The sequence below is a fragment of the Natrix helvetica genome (genome assembly GCF_964273705.1).
Source record: "Natrix helvetica genome assembly, chromosome: W".
NCBI lineage: Eukaryota > Metazoa > Chordata > Lepidosauria > Squamata > Natricidae > Natrix > Natrix helvetica.
This window is the reverse complement of record NC_138555.1, coordinates 84,418,317-84,437,289: the sequence shown is the minus strand read 5'-3', so window position 1 is coordinate 84,437,289 and position 18,973 is coordinate 84,418,317. Positions and strand designations below refer to the sequence as shown.

The 18,973-nt window shown below is 50.2% G+C and overlaps 1 protein-coding gene across 1 annotated transcript in view; it reads left to right on the top strand.

Moving 5' to 3' along the window:
* The window catches only part of LOC309400320 (lysine-specific demethylase 6B-like), a gene marked incomplete at its 5' end in the record, with an annotated part of 35,155 nt that extends 16,448 nt beyond the window's left edge, over positions 1-18,707 (top strand). The window contains 11 exons of the mRNA XM_081968733.1: positions 4,160-4,265; positions 4,627-4,832; positions 4,988-5,052; positions 5,979-6,050; positions 7,372-7,520; positions 8,484-8,598; positions 8,831-9,018; positions 10,657-10,798; positions 11,807-11,933; positions 16,425-16,595; positions 17,139-18,707. Coding sequence (XP_081824859.1) covers positions 4,160-4,265; positions 4,627-4,832; positions 4,988-5,052; positions 5,979-6,050; positions 7,372-7,520; positions 8,484-8,598; positions 8,831-9,018; positions 10,657-10,798; positions 11,807-11,933; positions 16,425-16,595; positions 17,139-17,162 — 1,365 coding nt within the window. The 3' untranslated portion in view covers positions 17,163-18,707. The remainder of the gene's footprint in view (positions 1-4,159; positions 4,266-4,626; positions 4,833-4,987; positions 5,053-5,978; positions 6,051-7,371; positions 7,521-8,483; positions 8,599-8,830; positions 9,019-10,656; positions 10,799-11,806; positions 11,934-16,424; positions 16,596-17,138) is intronic.
* Positions 18,708-18,973: the final 266 nt, after the last annotated feature.

Genomic DNA, 18,973 nt, shown 5'->3' with positions numbered 1-18,973 from the left:
GGGAGCCTTCCTCAAGTGAAACATGCCTCTGTGGTTGAGGGTGGAGGATGATGGGTTGACTGGGAAAGGATGAAGCAAGAGGGCCAGGGCAGAATAACAAAACAACTGAGTTGGAAGGGACCTTGGAGGTCTTCTAGTCCAGCCCCCTGCTCAGAATAACAAAACAACTGAGTTGGAAGGGACCTTGGAGGTCTTCTAGTCCAGCCCCCTGCTCAGAATACAGAACAACAGTTGGAAGGGACCTTGGAGGTCTTCTAGTCCAGCCCCCTGCTCAGAATACAGAATAACAGAGGTGGAAGGGACCTTGGAGGTCTTCTAGTCCAGCCCCCTGCTCAGAATAACAAAACAACTGAGTTGGAAGGGACCTTGGAGGTCTTCTAGTCCAGCCCCCTGCTCAGAATACAGAACAACAGTTGGAAGGGACCTTGGAGGTCTTCTAGTCCAGCCCCCTGCTCAGAATACAGAACAACTGTTGGAAGGGACCTTGGAGGTCTTCTAGTCCAGCCCCCTGCTCAGAATACAGAATAACAGAGTTGGAAGGGACCTTGGAGGTCTTCTAGTCCAGCCCCCTGCTCAGAATACAGAACAACAGTTGGAAGGGACCTTGGAGGTCTTCTAGTCCAGCCCCCTGCTCAGAATACAGAATAACAGAGTTGGAAGGGACCTTGGAGGTCTTCTAGTCCAGCCCCCTGCTCAGAATAACAAAACAACTGAGTTGGAAGGGACCTTGGAGGTCTTCTAGTCCAGCCCCCTGCTCAGAATACAGAACAACAGTTGGAAGGGACCTTGGAGGTCTTCTAGTCCAGCCCCCTGCTCAGAATACAGAACAACAGTTGGAAGGGACCTTGGAGGTCTTCTAGTCCAGCCCCCTGCTCAGAATACAGAATAACAGAGTTGGAAGGGACCTTGGAGGTCTTCTAGTCCAGCCCCCTGCTCAGAATAACAAAACAACTGAGTTGGAAGGGACCTTGGAGGTCTTCTAGTCCAGCCCCCTGCTCAGAATACAGAACAACAGTTGGAAAGGACCTTGGAGGTCTTCTAGTCCAGCCCCCTGCTCAGAATACAGAACAACAGTTGGGAGGGACCTTGGAGGTCTTCTAGTCCAGCCCCCTGCCCAAATAGGAAACACTGTACCCTTTCAGTCAAACAGTTGTCCAGTCTCTTCTTGAAAGCCTCCAATGAGGAAGCCCCCACAACTTCTGGTGGCAAGCTGTTCCACTGGTGAATTGTCCTGACTGTCAGGAAATCCCTCCTTAATTCCAGGTTGCTTCTCTTCTAGGTTAGTATTAATGCCCCCCCCCCCCCCAATTTGGCCGGTGCTCCCCTTTATTTCCCGTTCCCCCCCCCCATCCCACCTGGAATCTCGAATGTGGAAAGAAGGTTTGTTCTTAGCTACCATTCCTGGCCAAGCCACGATTGTCCACCCTCGTGAAGAGGCTCTGATATTTTCTTCCTTTCCTTCACTCCCCCCCCTCCCACACAATTCATTCTCATCTTTATTTTTTTTTCCTTCTCTTCTTCTTTTTTTCTCTTAATTTCAATTAATTTGGTGCCATTCCACAAGACCTCTTCCTTGTCCTCTTAAGCCTAACCGCCTTCTGCGTGCTCTTAGCTCAGTCCGGCGTCCCAGAAGATCCCCGCGCGGCTCCTAGCTCCTGAGAACGAACAAAACGCAGCCCCAGAACTCTGACTGATGTACTTGACTGCCACTGGCATGGGGGATGTGCAGAGGAGAATCCCGTCGCCAAGAAAGACACTTTTTCCCCCTCACCGCCGCTCTCTTCCTCCGGTTTATCTTGCGCTTCATGGCAAATGATCCTCAACTCCTAGTGGTCTCCTTTCCGTTTTTTTTTCCTCGGGAGCAAGACGAAAGGAACGGATGTTGGCCCAGTTTTATAGGATGAAGGCATCTCTTCCCTCCCCTCCACCCCCACCCCTCCGTCTGGATTTATGGACCCGTTTTGCACCCCCGCCGTCCGCTTGTCCCCTTTCGAACTCGGAACCGAGGTGTCGTTTCTCCATTTGGATTTTGTTTTTTAAAAAAAATCCCGTCATTGTACTCTTGGGAGCCTCTCTGGACCGTCTTTGGCGATGCGATGGGACTACGGCTGTCCTACGATGATGAGCCAAGCCGGGACGCGAGTCGCGATTAAAAAAAAAATCTCGGAATTTTCTTCGGCAACACGCCTGTCCGTCTTGAATTTTACGCGCCTTGGCGAAGTCCGACGCCTGCATTTCAAGAGAGAGGATCAGGCCTGGATTTGGGGACCCTTTTAAACTGGAAAACAGCCTTGGATATCCTTGATTCTCTCTAGGGGGGCAGTCGCTGGTTGAAAAGGAGGGATTGGACGCAAATTAGAATGGGCTCACCAGCCTCAAACGGGGGGATTTGGAGCAGAGGGGCCCAGTGGCCCCAACTGGGAACCTGTGGTCGTGCGCTAGGCTTGTAAGGGTCCAATCTGGGTCGGTCACCAGGACCGGAGGTTTTGCCTTTCGAGCTTTCGGAGTCGTGCTGGAGGCCATCCTCGGGGAACTTCCGTCGAACGGAGCGTGCACTGTTTGGTGCGTGGTATTTATGCGATGCCCGTTGCGCGTGGCTTTTTAGATGGTGATTGCGGTGTCAAGGGCTGGCTTTTAAGTTGTTGGCGGTTGGCACCTTCTAAGCTGGTGGTAAATGAGCACTCCTGTTGACTGACAAAGAGCCCGTTTCCCAGGTTGCAATCATTTTCCCTGGCTGTTTTTGTCCCTGCTCGGCCAACAATCTTAGTAACTGCATCATTGAATGTTTGTCCTTGTTCATTGCAACACAAGGCTACCAATGAGATCAGGTGTTCTCGTCTGACCGCTCGCTTGTGTTCTTGCAGTCTGGCGGTTAGCTTACTACCTGTCTGTCCTGCATGACAACATACAACAGGCGCCACATAAATACCACACATGGAACAGCGCGCACACACTGCTAATCACTTCCCTGGTTGTTTTGGGGAACATGTAACACGTACAGTGTGTGTGCTGTTTCGTGTGTGGTATTTATGTGGCGGCTTGTTGTATGTGTTACGTAGGACAGATGGGGAGTAAGCTAACCACCAGACTGCAACAAGCGAGCAGTCAGACCAGGAGACCTGAACTCATTGTTAGCCTCGCGTTGCAATGAATAAGGACATACATTCAGTGACGCAGCTATTAAGATTGTTGGCTGAGAAGGGACAAAAACAGCCAGGGAAAATGATTGAAATGTGCGAAACGGGCCCCTCGTCAGTCAAACAGGAGTGCTCCTTTACCACCAGCCCAGAAGGCAAGGGCCAGCTATTGACAACATCTAAAAAGCCACATACGACGCGCACCACATAAATACCACACTCAGAAAAGCGCACACTCCGCTAGGTAGAAGTTCCCTGAAGATGGTCTCCAGCACTTGTCCGAAAACTCTCGTCCCGGTGACCGACCCAGATTGTATCCTGAAAAACGTTATCCTGGGACATGCATATCCACCTTCGTATGGGCATTAGGCCGGTATAATTTAGTAGCATCTTCGTAGGTATGGACCCAAATAAATATCAGTTAGGCCTTTTCCTACTTGGTATTCTAATTACATGCAGTCCTCAACTTACGACCATTCAAAGTTACAACGGCACTAAAAATGTGATTTACGGCCGGTCCTTACTCTTATGATTATTGCGGCATCCACACAGTTACTAATCAATCAAAATTTGGGCGTTTCACAACTGGTGTGTGTTTATGACGGCTGCAGCATCCCGGAGTCACCCTTTTCGACCTTCCCTGCTGGCTTCCGACAAGCAAAATTAACGAGGGAAGCCTGATTTGCTTAACGGCTGCCCGATTTGCTTAACGACTGCGATTCAGTTAGCCAGCACGGCGAAAGAAAATTGGGCACAACTCGCTTCACTGCCTTGCGTCGCCACAGAAATTTTGCCGCGGTCGTAAGTCGAGGATAAGCTGTGTCCTTAATGCTAGTCTGCCGAACGGGGATTTCCCCCGCCGCTGGGGATTTTAGGAGGCGCAATCCAAGACACTCGGGAGGGCAACCGAAATCGTTCTGATTGTTTTTTAAAGATTGGTGGGTGCTTTGTGCTTGGAGGAGATGGGTGGGGGGATCCAGACTGGCCCGGGGTCCTCTGACGGTCTCCTCCTTCTTCTCCAGTTGGAGAGCAAGCGGGATGCTTTCTCTCCCGTCTTGCTGCAGTTCTGCACCGATCCCAAGAATCCCATCACCGTCATCCGTGGCCTGGCCGGATCTCTTCGACTCAGTGAGTATGACTCTGAATCCAATCATTTATTAGGAACAACATGTCGGCCCGTACCCAAGTGAAGCCAGCTCTGACCCCGTGTAATTTAGGGCCCAATCAAGAGCAGGCCAGGAATTCTTTGCGAGTTGACAAAAGATGTTTTTCCTCCCGATTTGGAGAATGGCCGAGGATCTTTGTAGTTCCTTAGGAAGTCGATCTGGGTGGAGAGGAAGCCAACTTTGATTGTAGACGTTCGCCTTTCCAAACGGGGGGATGGAACGAGGAGTGTCGGGCCAAGGGGAACTCGCAACACACCTTTGGTGTGTGTGTATAGTGAGGTTCTCCAGCGTCCGGTTACTTGACTGCTTCCCCTCGCCCGCAGACCTGGGGCTGTTCAGCACGAAGACGCTAGTGGAGGCGAGCGGCGAACACGCGGTGGAAGTCCGCACGCAGGTGCAGCAGCCGTCCGACGAGAACTGGGACCTCTCAGGCACCAAGCAAGTTTGGCCGTGCGAGAGCAGCCGTTCGCACACCACCATCGCCAAGTATGCCCAGTACCAAGCGGCTTCGTTCCAGGAGTCGCTTCAGGTGAGATTGCCAACCTTGGTCTCTCCGTCCTGTCCCGCCCCTTGCGTGGACCAGACCCAATAGATTCCCTGCCCCGCGAGGGCCGCACGCCGAAGGCCCTCGCTTAACTCTCGGCGGGAAGGTCTCCATTTTGACTTCTCTCTCTGTTGAGGCAGGAGGACAAAGAGACCGATGATGAGGAGACCGAGGAGCCGGATAGCACCACAGAGACACCGCCCAGGTAGAGTACCCCTGCCTCTGCCTGCTCATCGGGTGACTTTTGTTTTACTCGATAGAGGAGAATAATTTTACCTCAGAGTTGAAATGAGACGTTCTTAGTGCTCCCTGAACTTGGTGGTTTAATTGCAGATGTTTCACGACCCAACTAGGGAACATCATCAGTGCTAGAAGGGAGGGAGATTTGCAAGCGGGAGGAGGAGGAGGACAGTGGGGTCCTTGTTGGTCTCTGAGCTTAGTTGTTTTCTCCCAGACATCTCATCACCCAACTAGGTAGCATCATCAGTGCTTCTTTTGATCCATTACAGGTTGTCCTCAAACTTACGACCATTCATTTAGTGACCATTCAAAGTTACCACAGCACCGGAAAAAAATGTGACATGACCATTTTTCACTCCCCCCACCCCCACGGCCACGTCATCAAAATGAAGCCCATTTGGCAACCGACTCGTCTTTATGACGATCGCGAGATCCTGGCTTCCCCTCGCGGCGACCTTCTGACGAGCTGCGTCAGCGAGGAAGCCCAGTTCACTTAACGCCCATATTTTTACTCGCTGAAGAAGGCGGCGATTAACTTCGCCTCCATGGCAAGGACGCGCTCTTTCAAAGGGTTCCAAATTCACTTTAACGACGCTCTCGGGGAAACGTTAGGTTTTATGGTGGTCATAGGTTGAGGACTACCCGTATAGTTTGGATTCGGGAGGGTTTTGTTTCGAGAAACGGCGCATAATGGCGAATAAAAGAGAGGAAGGGAGGAACAAGGGAGGGAGGGAGGTCACGTCGGGCCCAGGGATGCACAGGATGCTGGCGGGGGGGGCTCACATTGTCCTCTTTGCTGGGGGGGGGCAGAATTGGGGCATTAATGCGTTCTCCATCTGGGAGGAAACGGGTCATCGCGGCTTCCCGTCCTCAATTTTTCCTTTCCGTTAGCAGCAACCCGGATCAGAAGCCGCACCAAATAATCAAGTTTGGGACCAACATCGACCTCTCGGACGCCAAGCGGTGAGGATTGAGGGAGGGAGGACGGAGTTCCGTGGGCCCCTTTTCTCCCCACCCCTCACTTTCCTCCCACCCCCCTCCCCGATTTTCCATTTCCTGCTGTGGGTGTTTGCAAAGCTACAGCAAGCAGAGAATTTGGGGGCTAGAATCTTCTTGTTTTGGGCTGCCCCCTTCCGGTTGAGACCTGTCACTGCAGGCAAAACGGTTTCGTTTCCTAGAGCGGGCTTCGTCCCAGATCTTTGCGGCCGCCTGGTGGCCGCTCATGGAACTGGGGGACCAGCCATCCCTTCCCCAATCCCGTGGCAGAGCTCTGTTGTTGTCGCTCGCTGTTGCCCCCTGGTGGCGATGCATGAGAATTCCAGAAAGAAAGGGCTCCGGGGGGGATAGGCTGCCTCCTGGTGGCCAGAACTCATCGGTGCAGTTTAAAAGACTTAAAAGGAGAGAAATGGACAATTAGGGCCCCTTTAAGTCCTGTTGGACTTCAATTCCATAATTCCTGGCTAGGAGGGGCAGCGATGTTCTCGGAATTCCAAGCCCCATGTTCAGTAGTACAAATAGTCCTCGACTTATGATGAGTCACTTAGTGACTGTCCAAAGTTGCAACCTGCCTGGAAAAAGGGACTGGGTGTGATCTTCCGACGGTCGTGGGACTGAGACTTGGCAAACCAGTGACAATTACAGTCCTTCCGGTTTTCAGCAAAGCCACACAATAGCGAACAATGGGTTCATTTAACGACCATCACATTTGCTTAACACCTGTGGGGGGGGATTGCCCTTAGAGTCACCACGCTGGCTTAACAATGGCTGCAAACAGCGTCGTAAAATCACAGGTAATTTACAGGCAATCTTCGACTTTCAACAGTTTGTTTATTGACAGTTTTTCACACTTACGACCGTTGCAACCTCTCCGTGGTCACGCGATCAAAACGCTTGGAGAGGGACTCGTATTTATGATGGTCGCGATGTCCCGTGTGTGTGTGTGTGACATGATCCCCTGTTGCAACCTCCCGACAAGCAAAGTCAATGGGGAAGCCTGGTTCGCTTAACGACCGTGTGACTAATGTAACAACTGCTGCAATTTGCTTAACAACTGTGGCAAGGAAGGTGGCAAAATGGGGCAAGCAGACGTCTCACATAGCCACCGAAATTTTGAGTTTGGCTGTGGACGTAAGTCGAGGACTACTGAACTACTGTTGGCGCAAAGCTCCCTTGCGGTCGTAACTTTGAGGAGCAATCCTAGAGGATTTCTATACCGAAGGGTGGTCAGGCTAGTTGATCTCCCAGCCCCTTCTGAGCGTGGCTGACCTGTTGGTTTTTCGGACAGATGGAAACCGCAGCTCCAGGAATTGCTGAAGCTGCCTGCCTTCATGCGAGTTACGTCGACGGGGAACATGTTGAGCCACGTGGGCCATACCATTCTGGGCATGAACACGGTGCAACTCTACATGAAGGTCCCTGGCAGCCGTACTCCAGGTGAGAACCGCCCGGTCTGAGCATGAATGGATTGGGCTCTTTTTCCCGCTAGGAGTCGGCAACCGATGGCTCCGGAGCTGCATGTGGCTCTTTCATTCCTCTGCTGCGGCTCCCTGTCGCCGATCGGCTCCACAATTGATAAGGCTTTCGGTTAGGACAGGTAGAGGAAAAAGGACGCCGAACTAGGAGGAGACTCTATGGTGGGGAAACCAGACTTCCAGTCAGCAGAAGAAAAATGACGCCATGCTAGGAAGAGACTCTATGGTGGGGGAAGTAGAATTCCAGTCAGCAGAAGAAAAATGACGCCATGCTAGGAGGATACTCTATGGTGGGGGGAAGTAGAATTCCAGTCAGCAGAAGAAAAAAGACGCCATGCTAGGAGGAGACTCTATGGTGGGGAAACCAGACTTCCAGTCAGCAGAAGAAAAATGACGCCATGCTAGGAGGAGACTCTATGGTGGGGGAAGTAGAATTCCGGTGGGCTCCAAAATTGAACGGGGGGCTTCCGGTTAGGACCTTTGCGGCTCTTTGAGTGTTTAAGGTATCCGGCCCCTAGCTAGGAGAACAAAACAGAACATGGAGGTGGAACCTCCAGATCTCAGAAGAATCTACCTTTGAATCCCACCTATGGAGGGAGGCAGAGAAAGACTCTTAGGTCCTGCTTATGGGAACAGGTTGATGGACAGGAGGGATGCTGGGTTAGTCTGAAACTGGGCATCCTTGTTGGTGGCTAAGAACCAGAAGAAGGGTCTCCAAATTTGGCCCCTTTTAAGACTTGTGGACTCCCATCTCCCAGAATTCCTCATTCCTGGCTGAGGAATTCTGGAAGTTGAAGTCCACAAGTCTTAAAAGTTGGGCAGGTTTGGAGACCCCTGGATGAGATCTTCTGAGGATCTCTTGGTGCCTTGAAGAGTCTCGACTTGGGCTGAGCTCCTAACTTCTCCTCCCGTGGCTCCTCTGTAGGTCACCAGGAGAACAACAACTTCTGCTCCGTGAACATCAACATTGGACCCGGGGACTGCGAGTGGTTTGCTGTCCACGAACATTACTGGCAGAACATCAGTGCCTTCTGTGACAGGTAGGACTTCTTTGGGGATCTCCAGGAGGGATCTCCTCAGACGTGGGGCAAGGGGGAACTTGGCCAAGAGAAGAACCTTCTGAGGACAGTTGAAGGAGCAGCAAGTGGAGAGGAACCATCTCAGTGGAGGTCCTGAGCATGGGCCACGGTTTGGCGTATGTGAGGGTCAAGTTGTGGTCTTCGGGACTCTTGTATCTTCTGCCCAACGGCCTCAACCTGGGTTTTCTTGTAGGCATGGGGTAGATTATCTCACCGGCTCCTGGTGGCCCATCCTAGAAGACCTCTACCAGTCCAACATCCCCGTCTACCGCTTCATCCAGCGTCCTGGAGACCTGGTGTGGATCAACGCCGGGACGGTGCACTGGGTGCAGGCCACGGGATGGTGCAACAACATTGCGTGGAACGTCGGTCCCCTGACAGGTAGGATGTGGGACGGGGCTGGAGAAGGAAGATGTTATACGGTCCGTAGCGGACTCCGAAGGAGAAGGTTGACCGGTTTTTGGAATAGCTTTGGCCCTTACAGGCCTTAGAAGCTGGCCATCTTCCCACCTTCCAAGTGCCTGGTAGATCTCATGGGACTTTAGAAGATCGAGTGCTCCTCAGTGCTGGATCCATTTTAGTAGAACATCTTTGGTAGGTGATCATCCAGCCTTGGTTGGAACGTGATGGCCTTCAACGAAGGAGAACTCAACACATTGTGAGACAGTTTGTTCCACGGACTGTGATAGATCAAACATTCAGGATGTTCCTCTTGAGAGAACTTCCATTTTTTGTCATTTCAACCCAACGGAGATGACCCTACGCTCTGGGCCAACGGAGAATAGAGGTCCATTCCTCCGTCCTTGTGACCACACCTTTTAGAGCGCTGTGTTTGAACCCTCGGCCCCTTTAATTTAAATTTAATTTGGCGGATTCGTTCTTAAAAGTCTGCCGCTCAAAACTGGACGTGACCCTATTCTGACCCAGTGCCCCGAACATGACAAGCCTTCTGAACCCAAAGATTCCTTTATTATTAGTGCCGGCAGCCTTGGCAAAAAAGGTTCTCACCGCAGGCTAACAAGTCTGTCTGCCACACTTATTCATCTGCGCCCCCTGCTTTTTATCCGCAGAGCTAGGGTGGGGCTTCGCTAGCAGTAGTGGCTCTTTCGTCCCGAGGACCAGCCCATAGATTTCAACTGCTCTCCTCTCCTCTGCCACATCTATTCATCTCTGACCCTTGCCTTTTATCCCCAGAGCTAGGGTGGGGCTTCGCTAGCAATGGTGGCTCTTCGGTCCCGAGGACCGGCCCATAGATTTCCGCTGTTCTCCTCTCCTCTGCTTTCTGCATAGCAGGCACTGGACCCAGCTGTTCCTCCTCTTTCTCATCAGCCACCTCCAGACCTGGGGGCTGTTGACTCTCAATCTGAGGGCTGACAGATGGCCCAGTCTCTGCCTCTCTCTCTGTCTCTCTCTCTCTCTGCCAGCTCCATTGTCAGGGTTCCAAATAGCATCCAAGTCCAAGGCAAAGTATTGCTCAAAGTTCCAATTTATTAAGAGAGCCATGTTGGCACATCGGGGAAAACCTGAATCTGAAAGCTTCCCGGTTTTCCCCACCCAGTTGAAAGTTCAAGATCTTGCCCCCTCATCCACAAAGTCCATCCCATGGTCCAATCTCCCACTGCCATGTTGGCAACTTCCACCCATCCAGTTCCGGTCAGGTGCAGAGATGCAGAGACAAAGGATGACCTTGGTTTTCTAGAAAGAATTTTGTTATGACTACATATCGTCTAACTCCGTACCATCCTCCCTCCCATTTCCCCACAATAGAAAATGCATTGTAGGATAAACGAAAGTGTGGCAGGCCAAAGATCCTAAAGGAAAGATGGCTGCACATCCATTCTCTCTTCCCCCTGAAGCTGACCCTGACCCTCACGCTTCCTCCTCTGATTGGGATGGACGAAATGCAGGATGGACTCTCCCCGTCCACTCGCATCCAGAAGTTTGACCTGGCCCTAATTCCGGAGGTCTTGAATTTGCTGTGGATTATGGAAGTGGCCAACCTGAATTTGTTCCCCGCAGCGTACCAGTACCAGCTGGCACTTGAACGCTACGAATGGAACGAGGTGAAGAACGTCAAGTCCATCGTGCCAATGATCCACGTCTCCTGGAACGTCGCGCGGACGGTCAAGATCAGCGACTCGGACTTGTACAAGATGATCAAGTGAGTTGGTTGTTTGTTTGTTTTTTTACTCTTCCGGGGTCCCACCTGAGCCAAGCTGGCCTTCCCCCGTCCTAGTATGAGAAGTCCTCGTTGTTAGGGTTCCGAATAGCATCCAAAATTAAATCAGAGTCTGAGGCAAAGTATTGCTCAAAGTTCCCATTTATGAAGAGAGCCATGTTGGCACATCTGGGAAAACCCGAATCTGAAAGCTTCCCGGTTTTCCCCACCCAGTTGAAAGTTCAAGATCTTGCAACACCACACCCACAAGTCCATCCCATGGTCCAATCTCCCATTGCCACGAAGACAGAATCCACCCATCAATTTCCGGTCAGGTGCAGAGGTGCAGAGACAAAGGATGACCTTGGCTTTCTAGAAAGAATGGTGTTATGGCTACATAGCATCTAACTCCGTACAATCCCCGCCTCCCATGTTCCCACAATAGAAAATGCATAGAATAATAGAAAGTGTGGCAGGCCAAAGATCCGAAAGAAAAAATGGCTGCAGGCCTGACACTCGTACTTATGATGCCACCTTTGTTAAGCGAACCAGGGCAGCCGTTAAGGTAGTACGACAGTCGTTAAGCGAATCTGGCTTCCCTGTTTACTTAGTTTGCCAGGAGGTCACAAAAGTGGATCACGTGACACCCCCCTCCCCCAGATACTGTGACCGTCATAAATATGAATCATTTGCCAAGCGTCCGAAATCCGATCACGTGACCTACGCAGATGGCTGCAACTGTCGTAAGGGTGAAAAACGGTCGTAAATCCCTCCCCCCCCCCCCCAGTAACTTTGAACGGGCGCTAAATGCACTGATGCAAGTCGAGAATTGTAAATGTGAGGACCGGTCCTCAATCACCTGTTTTCAGTGCCGTCGTACCTTCGGACGAACGCTCGTCACTCGAGGACGGCCTGTACGGGAGCCCAGGATCCTCCTGGCGGGGCCCCGCGTGTGTCGATTGTGTCTCTCTGTGTGTCCCTGTTCGGGCTCACCTCTTCTCCTCTCTTTAGGTACTGCCTCATGCAGTCCATCAAGCACTGTCAGGTCCAGCGGGAAAGCCTCGTCCGATCCGGGAAGAAGATCGCGTACCAAGGGAGAGTGAAGGACGAGCCGGCCTACTACTGCAACGAATGCGATGTAAGAGCCCACCTCGGAGGGCTGAGGGTGTCTCGGCCGCTGTGGTGGCTGCAGATTTGACGCAACGCGGTGTAACCTTCCCTCCGTCTCTCGTTTGAGTCGGCGGGGAAAATATTGGCTGTGGGGTTCGGTCAGCTCTAGGGGGTTGAAGGTTCTTCCTCTTCTCATCCTCTCTTCTCAATTGCTTCTTTTCTGCAGCTGATGATGGATTATGGGTTGGGTGGTCCTTAACTGGTGTCTCTTCTGGGACTAGATCCAATCCATTTGCAATCCAGTTGGGTCCAAGGATGAGCCTTGGTTGTATCTCCTCCCTTTAACAACCCCTACCTGATCTTCTCAGATCCCATCTTAAGAGATCCTATGTGTCCTTCAAGGCTTGGTTGGTTGGATGTAGGGACAAGTTCTCCTGGCCTCTCTCCGGTGTGGCCTCTGAGATGGATCCATAGGTCCTTCGTCATCCTCGTCATCATCTCATTTCCCCCCCCCCACCCCCAAAGGGGTCCCAGCGAAGGCTTTCGACTGTGGGGGGGTGGGGGGGTCTCTTGTGTCTCTAAATTACCTGTATACCTCCTGTCCCATCTCCAGTAAGGGATTTTTTAATCCCCCTCCCCACCTCCTGCCCTGACAGTGGTGGAGACGAGGAACCGTAGCAAGGTGAAGAGGTCAGAAACAGTGAGTATGACTGTTATGTATGGTTTTGTAAGAGGAGAAGATAAGGAAGAAGGAAGGAAGGAAGAACCTCGAACCGAGAAGAAGAAGAAAACGTTGGTCAGGATTATGGTGACCAGGAAAAGAAGTTGGGTCAACACTGGTATGGAACTGGAAGGATTACTGAGGAGAGGAGAAGCTTCCTCGGCGGAGAAGAAGGATTAGAAAGTCTTTGATGTGTCAACACAGCTAAACGAGTAAGAGGAATCTGAGCAGCAATTTTAGTTGAAGAGCCTTGAAAATCAGAAGTAGAGCTACCACCTTAGAAGGCTTAGGAGGTCTACAGAATAGAGGAAGCGCCATGGATGAGCGCGAAGGCTTGATGTGACAACTGAAAGATATCTCAATTGGCCAGGAAGGAATCAAGCAATGATACAGTAGCTTCCCCGCTGGTTGATCGGATGTCCCTTGGAAAGAAAAATCGGAGAATCTCTGGTGTTCGTGGGCATACCTGGATTCGGCAAATGAGGTTGCTGGAATTCTTGGGACCCCATCTCTTTTACTCTCAATCTTACTCAAGAGAATATTATTCTTGAAAAGAAGACATCTCCATTTTGGGCATCTGCTGAAGTAGATGTGGAGAACGGTGGCCCTTTTATGACTTGTGAACTTCAACTCCCAGAATTCTCAAGCTAGAATGAGGAACGGTGTCCCCTTTATGACTTGTGAACTTCAACTCCCAGAATTCCCAAGCTAGAATGAGGAATGGTGTCCCCTTTATGACTTGTGAACTTCAACTCCCAGAATTCCCAAGCCAACATGGGGACCGATGGCTCATTTATGACTTGTGGACTTCAACTCCCAGAATTCCCAAGCTAGAATAAGGAACGGTGTCCCCTTTATGACTTGTGGACTTCAACTCCCAGAATTCCCAAGCCAACATGGAGACCGATGGCTCATTTATGACTTGAGGACTTCAACTCCCAGAATTCCCAAGCCAACATGGGGACCGATGGCTCATTTATGACTTGTGAACTTCAACTCCCAGAATTCCCAAGCTAGAATGAGGAACGGTGTCCCCTTTATGACTTGTGGACTTCAACTCCCAGAATTCCCAAGCCAACATGGGGACCGATGGCTCATTTATGACTTGTGGACTTCAACTCCCAGAATTCCCAAGCCAACATGGGGACCGATGGCTCATTTATGACTTGTGAACTTCAACTCCCAGAATTCCCAAGCTAGAATGAGGAACGGTGTCCCCTTTATGACTTGTGATTTCAACTCCCAGAATTCCCAAGCCAACATGGGGACCGATGGCTCATTTATGACTTGTGAACTTCAACTCCCAGAATTCCCAAGCTAGAATGAGGAACGGTGTCCCCTTTATGACTTGTGGACTTCAACTCCCAGAATTCCCAAGCTAGAATGAGGAACGGTGTCCCCTTTATGACTTGTGGACTTCAACTCCCAGAATTCCCAAGCTAGAATGAGGAACGGTGTCCCCTTTATGACTTGTGGACTTCAACTCCCAGAATTCCCAAGCCAACATGGGGACCGATGGCTCATTTACGACTTGTGGACTTCAACTCCCAGAATTTCCAAGCCAACATGGGGACCGATGGCTCATTTATGACTTGTGAACTTCAACTCCCAGAATTCCCAAGCTAGAATGAGGAATGATGTCCCCTTTATGACTTGTGGACTTCAACTCCCAGAATTCCCAAGCCAACATGGGGACCGATGGCTCATTTATGACTTGTGGACTTCAACTCCCAGAATTCCCAAGCTAGAATGAGGAATGATGTCCCCTTTATGACTTGTGGACTTCAACTCCCAGAATTCCCAAGCCAACATGGGGACCGATGGCTCATTTACGACTTGTGGACTTCAACTCCCAGAATTTCCAAGCCAACATGGGGACCGATGGCTCATTTATGACTTGTGAACTTCAACTCCCAGAATTCCCAAGCTAGAATGAGGAACGGTGTCCCCTTTATGACTTGTGGACTTCAACTCCCAGAATTCCCAAGCTAGAATGAGGAATGATGTCCCCTTTATGACTTGTGGACTTCAACTCCCAGAATTCCCAAGCCAACATGGGGACCGATGGCTCATTTATGACTTGTGAACTTCAACTCCCAGAATTCCCAAGCTAGAATGAGGAACGGTGTCCCCTTTATGACTTGTGGACTTCAACTCCCAGAATTCCCGAGTCAGGGAATTTTAAGGAAGGCTAGTTCAGAAGAGCAAATTCATTTGAACGGCCATTGTCTCTAGCCAAACATCTCATCAATAACTTCCAGGATGGTACCCTCAGTCTAATGCAGGGGTCGGCAGCCTTAAACACTCAAAGAGCCACAAAGGTCCTAACTGGAAGCCCCCCTGTTCAATTCTGGAGCCGACTGGAAGTCCGGTTCCCCCACCATAGTGTCTCCTCCTAGCACGGCATCCTTTTTCCTCTTCCTGTCCTAACCGAAAGCCCTATCAATTGTGGAGCCAACCAGTGACAGGGAGCTGCAGCAGAGGGATGAGAGGGCCACATGCGGCTCCCGAGCCGCAGGTTGCTGGCCTCTGGTCTAGTGGATATGAACAGTTCTGACTTCCTCTCCTTGAAGAAAGTTGTTGAGGAAGAGGGGGAACCACAGTTAATCAAGGTTTATCGTTGTGACCTTGGATTCGGACACGGCCCCAGGAAAGAAACGGCATGTTGATTTTATGAACCAGCGATGGTGACACCTGGATGGAGAGACCGGGCTGTACCTGTTCCCTAAACTTCTCTTGATGTTGGCTTCTGTAAATCCCCCCCCCCCCCAAAAAAAAGCAAGATTGGGAACTGGAAATCCTGTTTAACTAGGTTTCCACTCCTATCTAAGTTTGGAAGGACAACTTCGATCATCAGATGACCCTTTTTGGAGGGCTCAGACCTCGGCGTCCTCCGCTGTCATGTTCGGCTCGTCTCTGAAACCGCAGGGAGAGGTTATCAGCCGAAAATAAAGATACTAAAAAAATAAAAAAAATGTATTTTGTACTATATGTTGTAAGCCACCTGTAGACGATGAATAAAGGAGGGTGAAAAGGGGGGCCGAGTTCTGTCTTTGATCCAAGTGGAGTCAAATCAAGTACCTTGGGACTACAGCACCCATTGTCCTCAGCCAGACCGTGCCCACGGAGAAAAGACGAAGGGAAGCCAAGTGCCAGTGGCCATCTTGGCATTGCAAAGTATAGCGATTTCTTTGGGCGGTGATGGGCAGGGGTCTCGGGGAGGTGGGGGGCTCATTTTCTGGTGTCTTTAAGGGGGTTGCCGGTGGCACAATTCCTTCTCCTGCATGAGGGCAGCGCCCCCCCCCCCTTTGGAATTTTCAAACTCTGGGCTATGGGGCAGGATTAGTGTTGAGGGTTTTTGGAAGGTCTCAATGGGGCAGGGAAGTGGACTTCCGGAGGGAGAGACGGTAGAGAAGATGTTTGTCGGCGTGGTACAGAATAAGAACGTTGAAAGGGATCTTGGAGGTCTTCTAGGCCAACCCTCTGCTCAAGCAGGAATCCCTGTACCGTTTCAGACAAGTGGCCCTCCGGTCTCTTCTTAAAATCCCCCACTGATGGAGGAGCACCCACAGTGATGGTTCAGGGGCTCACCACAACGACCGGAGCCGAGCTAGCGGCCTTTCAAATCCCATCTGCCGATCCGCGGCTTCCATTTTTAAGAGATTCCACCCTGTGAGATTATTTCGAGGAGGGGGGGGGGGATTCCTGGCTGCTGCCCTCCTATCTTGGCTAGGCAAGGAAGGGGGGTCTCCTGCCTCGTAGGAGGAGAACTGACCCCTCCCCATCTCATCCTCGCAGGTGGAGGTGTTCAACATCCTTTTCGTGACCAGCGAAAACGGCAGCAAGAACACATACCTGGTGCACTGCGAGGCCTGCGCCCGGAAACGGAACTCGTCCCTCCACGGCGTTGTGGTACTCGAACAGTACAAAACCGAAGAATTGATCGCCATCTACGACAGCTTCACCCTGGTGAGTGTCTGGGGTGTGTGTATTTGTGTGTTTGTGCGTGTGCATTTATGGAGATTCTCAGCCATCCACGTCACGGTTGCCGCAAACTGGACTTTCTGGGGTTTTTTTTTTCTTTGAGGAGGTTTCGCTTCTCCTCCAAGAAGCTTCTTCAACTCTGCTATATGTCTCTGTGGACCCTTTCGCGGTCGGGATGAAATCGGGAGGATCATTTTACAGGGAAAGGTTTCCTCTCCTCTTCCTCCCCTTTGTATTTCTTTAAATTAATTTTCTCCCTACCCTCTGGACAGAGGTCCCTGCACTTCCGACGGGGCAGAGCTATTCAGACTAATTTAGCCGCACAGGCCGTCCTCGACTTACGACTATTCGCTTGGTGACGTTCTCAGTTACAACGGGACTGGAAAAAAGGGGCTTAGGGCTACATGCTGATTCGGCCCTCGAAGAAATCCAGTTTGACACCCCTGGATTAGAGAAAGAAGGAAAAAAACGAGGATTGGGAAGGGGTCTCTGATTAACACGCGTCCTCTTCTCTCTCTTTTTTGGCAGGCCCCGACGCCGAGTTCAAGATGAGCCATATCACGCCCAGACACCGATGTCTGGGCTCGCTTTCCCATGCTTGTTTCTCCCACTCCTCTGTGAGTGTTTGGGGCAGAAGGTGCTGTAGCCCCCTTCTCTGCCTCCACCCACCCCGAAACCGAGCCACGATTTCCCCTCCGTTGCTTCCTCGCAAGCTGTCCTGAGCCGGAAGGGCACGGAACCGATCACAAGCTTCGTTTCTCTCCCCTCCTCCATCCGGATGGACGCTGTCTTTTTAATTTATTCTTCTTCAAAAAGAGAAAAAAAAAACCACAACAGACCTCCTTATATATATATTTTCTTTTTCTTAATTTTCATGGGTGGTGCTGATTTTTTAAAAAAACAAAACAAAACGAAAAGAGGACAAGAAAAGAAATAGAAGACGATAATAAGTCCTGAGAATTTTAAAAACAAAAATAAAGGGGCGAAGAACAGTTTGATCCAAAAGGATAAGGATGATAATGATGACTCCGTTCCTAGCGGGAGGGGGAAAATCGGGAACTCTGCGAGATCCCGGCTTGCATCGGACTTCCGCGTGCCTTCCCCGCCAACCCCCCCTCCCGTGCCCCCCTCCCCATCCTGAGACGAGCATCATGGGTTTGGAGGAACGGAACAAGACACCGGGAGGGTAGCCCGTTCACACGAGCATTACGGCCCACTCGTGCGCGAGTGGATTTGGTGGAATAGAGACAAGTTGGTGACTTTTGCTGGGGCTGCCCGGCGTGGTGTTTTTGTTGGTTATTATTTGATAATTTTTTGGGGGGGTCGTTTGTTTAATTTACCATGGTTTTTTTTTTCCTGGTTGGAAATTTTGAGAAAGAAAAAAGTTTGGAAAACAGACAAAAAAAAAAAAAGACAAAAAAACCAACGCAAGCAAGCAAAAAAGAAAAAAATTAATACGGGTTTCTTAACACAGGACTTTTTATGGGTTCAGTTCTCTTTGGGTGAATTTCTGGTTTTTGGGGGGCGGGGGGTGGGCGGAAGCAAGAGAGTGTAAATTGATTTATATATATATATATTGGCTGGGCGGGGCCAGGGACGATTGGCGTGTGTGTTTTTTAATTATTCGGATGGACGTTTTGATTTCTTACATCCTTTTATATATTATATATATATAAATATAAGGAGAAAAAAAAAGGTTTGTATTAGAAACTGCTTTTAAAGACGAAAACACAAAACGGACAAAAAATAGAGATTATATATAGAGAGACAAGTGCAGTCGAAAGGACCCCGTCGGCGGGAGGCGGGGGGAAATGGAACCCTGCCAAACGCCTCTGGATAGTGAAAAATATACAACCCGGTGCAAAAAATAAATAAAAGGGTATTACGGTGCTTGCCCCCAATCAAAGACACAACGGACGGGTAGGGATGGAGAAAATTTTGGCACAACAATCTGGACGGACTTCCTTAAATTCAGTGTCCTTTTCCCGCTCCCCGCAATTTGTTCGCCTTTTTGCCGATGTGAATCTATTTAATTGTGGGTTTTTTTTTTCCTTTATCGAATTCATCGCTTCTCTTGATTTTTAATATTTCTCTTTTTTTTTAAAAAAAAAAATAAAGCTAGAGGGTTCTCAGTCCCGGTTCATTGAAAAACTAAAACAGAAGAAAAAAGAAAAAAAACCAAGAATGTCTGAGATTTGGGGGTAATTTTTTCCTCTCTGGTTTTTAATTTCTTTTTTTTTTTACCTCCGCGTGTCAGAAATGTTTTTAACAGTTGATAAATGTTCTCTCTCTCTCTCTTTTTAATTTATACGTCTTCTCTTTTGTTTGTTCGATAATGATTTATCTCTATTTATTGGTCCTTT